This window comes from Bison bison, unplaced genomic scaffold (assembly GCF_000754665.1).
Source record: "Bison bison bison isolate TAMUID 2011002044 unplaced genomic scaffold, Bison_UMD1.0 scf7180017864213, whole genome shotgun sequence".
In the NCBI taxonomy this organism is placed as follows: domain Eukaryota; kingdom Metazoa; phylum Chordata; class Mammalia; order Artiodactyla; family Bovidae; genus Bison; species Bison bison.
Window position 1 is genome coordinate 4,960,900 of NW_011494785.1, and position 6,348 is coordinate 4,967,247.

Here is a 6,348-nt window from a genome sequence, read left to right on the forward strand (position 1 = left end):
CTGCCTGGCCGCTGCTGAGGACCCGCGGGCGCTGCTCTCGAGAGGCCAGGAGGCAGCTTGGCAGCTGTATGGAAGGGGGGAGGAGGCGGGAGAGGCCCCTGGTGCCCGAGGGAAACCCTGATGGTGATGAGATTCCAGGGCTCAGCAGGCCCCCAGCAGCTCCTCCCACCTCCTCAGCGTCTGCTCCGCTCTGCCATTGGCTCCCGGGCTCCCAGAATTAAACTGGCTGTGGGAGGGGGAGCGGGAGGCTGCAACCTGGAGCCACCGGGGGGACCCATGTGGCCGCCCCTCTGCGAGCAGCATCGCGGTCCCCCTCCCAACTGGCCTTCCCCACCTGGCGCCAGGCCCAGCTGTGATGGGGCCCCTGGCCACATTGGGAGGGAAGCAGGGAGGGCCTGTGCCATTGGGTTGGGGTGGGAGCAGGTCCCCTGGGAGGTAGAACCCCCTCTCCTTGTCCCTGGCCCTGCAAGCTCACCCTCTGCTGGACCTGTCTCCCCACTGCAGCACGAGCCCCTGAGCTGATGAGTTTTTCCCCAGACCTGCCGGAGGCGGAGGACGGAGTACGGCTGCTCCCCCACTAGGAGACCGTGGAGGGAAAGCAGGGGGCTGCCCCGCGGCGAAAGCGGGGCCTGGGGCTCTCCCGTGACCCACCCACTGACTGACCTACCGACTGCCCCTGTGCTGGGCCTGGTCTCTGCCTCCCTGGGGGCCATGGTAAGAGTGCAGTGGGGTGGGGAGCCAGGTAGCCCTGGCTTTAGGCACCTGGGATGTAGGGGAGGCTTGTACACAGAGGTCACATGACTCCAAACACGTTCAGGAGATCATCCAGGGACATAAGGAGAAGGGGCAGGCAGAGGATGGGGGCTGGGGTTGAGGGGGATGGACAGCTCCTGAACCTCTTAGCCAGGAGCTCAGTGCCATCTGGGCTCCATCTGAGGGCTCCCGGGATGCCCGCCTGCCCCTGCACGCTCCCTGACTCATCCAGGGAGGCTGAGGTTCCTGACTTCTCAGCCCTCTCCCTCCCCTTCTCCCCCAGCCAGGGAATCAGAGCTGAGAAGAACAGGAGAGGAGTGTAAAGAGACACCAGCCCCCTCCACAACCCCTGGGCTGGAACACCTGATGCCCGCTTTGCTCATCTCTCTCTCCCTCTCTCTCAGGAGTGACTGAACGGCCGGACGGGGGCTCCTCTCCCCGGAGGTGCAGGGCCTGGCCGCAGTCAGCCACCATGCTGGCCCCGGGCGGCAGCCCTGAGCCGAGGGGCACCAAGGGGCACACCTGGCTCGCTCTGTGGAGGCGGATCTCTTGTGAGTGGGTGGTGGGGGGAGGTCGGGCTAGCGGGGCTGCAGGGACCATCTGCCCGGGTGTCTGTCACCAGCCCTGCCCGTGGTTCCAGGGGAAGAGCCACCTCTGAGCTCCGTGATGGGCGGATTGGGAGCGGGGTCCCACATGCAGGTCTGTCCCCTTAGACGGGTCTGCTCCTGAGCCCAGGGGCCCCATCTCCCTCTTCTAATGGCAAAGCTCTTGTCGTGCTTGGCTGGAGGCTGAGTGGGCCTGAAGCCCGCTCTTAGGGCCCCACGATGGAGGGAACCAGTGGGCTCTGGGGACATGGCGCTGGAAGGGCTCTAGGGGTGTGGTCCAGGGCCTCCCCTGTATATGGGTACACAAAGGCCGCCCACTTCCCACAAGGGAGACTAGTGAGCTGTCGGGTGAAGGAAGCCCTGGGAATTCTCGCACAGCTGAAGGGTCAAGGCTACGGGGTAAGAGATAAGAATCATCCCGGGGGGACGTCCGTCCACCTGACCTGCCGGCGCCCGGTCAGCCCTGAGATGCTACTGCCCCACGACATAGACGAGCTGAATTATTCACCATGCAGAGCGGCTGAGCCCCGAGACGCCCAGCTCCCCTTTCAGCCTCCTTCTAGAATCACTCAACACCTCGCAACACACGGCTCTGTTTTCTCGTCACCGGAGCTTTCACGCTGGCCCGAATTTCTCGGGGCGGGGGGACGGTGATCTCTAGTCCTGTCGGTCCTTCTGAGTGGGGAGGCCGGATGGGCTGAGTGTTTCTCTGGGGAAAGTGGGGCCCGAAGGAAGGGAGGCTGACTTCCGAGTGGCAGGGCGGGGGGAGTTGGGCAGGCTGCCTGGACCGCAGTCGGCTCAGAGGGCGACAGGTCAGCGGTCCAGCAGGTGACCTCGGGTGGCCGGAAGGGCCTCCAGCTGGCATCCACGGCCCTACCTGTGCTCATTTCGCCCCTGAGAACAGAGAGGCTCAGGTGTCAGCCTGGTCAGGCCTCTCAGGTGTCACTGACCCTCCAGGAAAGGGGGTGCAGTCCTGTCCTGCTCCCTCAGGCCCTGCCCTTCGGGACACCAGACCCCAGACCCCTGCTGGACATAGATTCAGAGCCACCCCCTCCTGGACCTGGTCAGGGAGGTGCTGCCCCTCCCAGTGGAGCTAAGTGGCTAGAGTGGGTCTGAACTTGTCCATCGCTCCTTGGTTGGGGCCTTCCTCTGAGCTTGGACAGCCTCCCTCCCCCTCCACGGGGACACCCAGGACAGCGAAGGGGGCTTTGAGTTCACTCTTAGAAGGGTAGACCCCGGAGCGAGGCATTGTTTTCTGAGGGCCCCTTCCCCTGCAGCCCCGCCACAAGGGCTCTGGGCAAACTGTGAGACCACGAAAGGAACGCTGCCATCGGATTCCTCCTGCAGAAATTGGGGACGGAGCCCCCAGCTAAGGGCAAGGCTGGTCGTGGAGCGAGAACAGATGTGGGGCGTGTCCAGGCCCAAGATTTGTGTGGCTTGCACCCCAGTGTCCTCTGCGTGGAGGGGGAACTGGCGTCTCACCCTGTCGTTTCCACAGCAGTCTCGGGATGGGAACTGGGTGCCGGGGCTCCCTCCTCACCCTGAGGTGCTGGACCGTCTTGGCTGTGGGATTCCTGCAGGCCGGGGTAGGGGGGCTTGGTGTGCCCCTTGGTGCTTACAGCACGGCCCCCACCCACTCTCCATGCGGCTCTAGGTGCGTGTGGGGGGTGGGCATCGAGAGAAGGGAAGAGAATCTTTCCCACTGCAGCGCCCCTGGAGAGGGACGTGGAAGGTCCCCTCACAGCCCCACGTCCTCTGTCGTGTCCATCTATCGTGTCGGGGGCCCAGGTGCCCGAGGTGACCCACCACCCGGGATCTGTTCACGTGAGGGTGCTGCGGTACTGAGTTCTGTCTCACGTGGTTAGGACACGCTAGTGCACACTTGTGGGTGGCCATGGGGATCCTGGCAAGGCCCTGCTGTGGGATCTGCATGAAGAGGACAACAGGAGGAGGCGGTGACCGTCTGTCCCTCTGTCCCCCGTCTGTCCCCCAGGGCTCGCCTGCTGGATCGCCCTGTGCACGGCGGAGGCTGACCCTGCCTGCCCCTTCCCCTGCACGTGTGACGGCCGCGGCCTGCAGGTGGACTGCAGCGGCCTGGGCCTGACTGCGCCGCCCCCGGACCTGCCGGCCGCCACCCGCAGCCTCCTGCTCCTCAACAACAGGCTGAGCTCCCTGCCCGGCGGGGCCTTCGCCAACCTGTCGGGCCTGCAGCGGCTGGACCTCTCCAACAACTTCCTGGACCGGCTGCCGCGCATGGCCTTCGGGGACCTGGCCAACCTGACGGAGCTGCAGCTCCGAAACAACAGCCTCCGGGCCCTGGACGCCGCGCTGCTGCGGCCCCTGCCGCGCCTGCGCCACCTGGACCTGTCCCTCAACGGGCTGTCCCGGCTGCCGCCCGGCCTCTTCGACGGGTTGCCTGCCCTGCGCTCCCTGTCACTGCGCGCCAACCGCCTGCAGAGCCTGGACCGCCGGACCTTTGAGCCCCTGGCCGGCCTGCAGCTGCTGCAGGTGGCAGACAATCCCTGGGAGTGTGACTGCCACCTGCGGGACTTCAAGCGCTGGCTCGAGTGGTTCTCCTACCGAGGTGAGTGCAGGGGAGACTGGACGGGCCAGCAGCAGGCAGAGGGCCTGGTGCCGCCCCTTCCTCCTGTGTCTCCTCCGCTCCAGCCGTCCTTCTCTACCCTCTCTCTCTCCAGACTGACTCCCTGCCACGTGCTCTCCCTTCTGTAGGTTTTCAGGACAGGCTTGAACACACCGTGTAACTGTCCCCTGGGCATCCCTGGGCCCAGGGAAGAGGGGATGGATTAAAACCACCCTCGCTCCTCTGAATAATGCAGCCACCTCTTACACACCCACAGTTTCAGGAGGTAGAGCGGAATTCAGATCCGCAGATGCAATCCCATTTTCATATTGACGCTGATCTCAACTCCTCCTCCCAAGAAGTTCTGTTATCAAAGCTTTAGCTAAGAAGCCCAAAGCCTCTGGTTTCCAGTTCCTTCCCTTACTCCTTTTGTTAACCCCGGGCAAGTCCTAGAAAAAGCTTCAAAATGATTAAATGAAATGGACAGGAGGGCAAAGATATAAGCCTCCTGGTTAAAAGCGCCAGATCTGGGTTGGCTTCGTGGATCTGCCACTTACTAGCTGTGTGATCTTGAGAAAGTAGGCTAGCCTCTGTGGCTGTGCCCCCATCAGTGAAACGGGGCAAATAACAATATCTGCCTCAGAGAATCCCTGTGCAGATTAAATTGGAAACACATGGAAAGTAACTGGAAAAGTACTCAGTGTAAAGTGGGTCTGCAGTAAAGCTTACTCATTTATATGTCCACTTGCTTGCTGGTAGAAGTCGTAATATTTAACCAGGCTTAACTAGACCCAATTTGGTGCCCAGCACAAAGTAGGGCTCCAAGAATATTTGCTGAATGAATGAATTGATGTGAAAAGGACTCTAACGCTTTCATCAGGCTGACTCCTTTTGTTTCAGAGTGTTTCCACAATCTCATTATTTGCCTAATATTCTCATACGTTAGTTAATTAAAAACATTTTACAAATGATGAAGTGCCATAAAATATTAGTCACTGTGGTAATTGCTCCCATTTTTTGTGAGAGGAGAAATAATAATGAACACTTGTATAGTTTCCAGTTTCCAAGTATCTTTCCTGCTTGACCCATGACCTGCTTGACCCCTTAGAGCAGCTGAGATGATCATTCTTATGACAGCCATGAAAATCGAGCCTCGTGAGCGATTACGCGACTTAGGTACTTTGCACAAGATGACGTGGCCGGGAGGGAGTCGGCCTCAGGTTTTTGGAGCAGGAAGGTGAGGTCGCCCCATCTCCATGGCCAGTTCCCGCTGGTACAAAGGCCCTGGACACAGTTCACAGGGTGCAAGCCTTGCATAGGCGGTTGGCGGCACGGGGGAATTGGACAACCAGAACGATGTGTGACCTGCAGGGGACATCCTTGCCCCTCCAAACGGTCATCGGTCACCAGGAAGAAAAGAACACGGAGGGGAATGTACATTGTAGGACCTTGTCACTGTTGGAGCTATTTTCCACCCTGCATGCCTCCAAAAGACACCAACCGAACCAAAACAAAGAACCTAGGCTTTTCCTGCACCCGGGAGAGACTGATGTCTATTGTGTGGGGAGTCTGCAGCAGCTGGGCTGGGCTGGGCGCCGGCAGGGACAGGGGGTAGAAGCCCAGGCCCTTCCACTGGGGCAGGCAGTGCCTGCATCCTGGTCTCCGGACACTGAAAGAGGCCAAAAGGGGGTGTCTGGGCAGCTCCTCTCCTCTGGTCCCACCTGCGATCTGCACCCGCCTCCCCCAGGTCAAGTCTGGCTCTGCCGTCATTTGGGCGAGCCTGGGCAGCCTTGTGGCCTGCATGCCCTCGTTGGCTATGGCCCCTCCTCTGCCTTCAGGGGTCTTCGGAGTGCCCTAACAAGATGCCTCTGGGCTCAAGGTGCTACGGCCAGGGCACTGACGGGGCCACTGTTGCTCTAAGAAGGACACCACTCTTGTGGTTTCTCCTCTCCCTTCTCCAAGGAGGTACCTTAGGGACCAAGGTCCCTCTTGGAGGAGTGTGGCTCTGACTTCTGCCCTTGGTGTTAGCTTGAGGAGCCTGGGGGCATGAGACTCTGGGGAGAACGGTGCCGGGGATTACAGACAGGTCAGCAGGGATCAGGACAGTGCCTGGGTGGGCCAGCGGGGATCAGGCAAGGAGGGGTATGGACTGCATCTGGGTCGTGGCCCCTCCTTCCTGAGCACCGGGCAGGGGGTGGCTGGTTTGACTCCAGGGAGCAGGCAAGGTGGGGATGTCTGGTGCTTCTCTATCAAATAGGAACAGGGACACTGTCCACGTCACAAGGCTTCTGCATGGATTAAATGCCATCATGTGTACCCACCTCCCCGGCTCTAGGCTTCATACACGCTAGTCCCCCACTTTCCTCTCCTATCACTGTGGCTGCAGGACTCACTGCCTTGCTGGTGGAA

At 60.9% G+C, this 6,348-nt stretch overlaps 2 protein-coding genes across 2 annotated transcripts in view; one reads left to right on the forward strand and one right to left on the reverse strand.

The window, feature by feature from the left end:
- The window catches only part of CACNA2D4 (calcium channel, voltage-dependent, alpha 2/delta subunit 4), a 79,244-nt gene that overhangs the window by 20,067 nt on the left and 52,829 nt on the right, over nucleotides 1-6,348 (reverse strand). The window lies entirely within an intron of this gene.
- LRTM2 (leucine-rich repeats and transmembrane domains 2) overlaps nucleotides 1,226-6,348 on the forward strand; it is a 5,782-nt gene continuing 659 nt past the window's right edge. Inside the window, exons 1-2 of the mRNA XM_010845048.1 lie at nucleotides 1,226-1,304; nucleotides 3,352-3,942. Coding sequence (XP_010843350.1) covers nucleotides 1,226-1,304; nucleotides 3,352-3,942 — 670 coding nt within the window. The remainder of the gene's footprint in view (nucleotides 1,305-3,351; nucleotides 3,943-6,348) is intronic.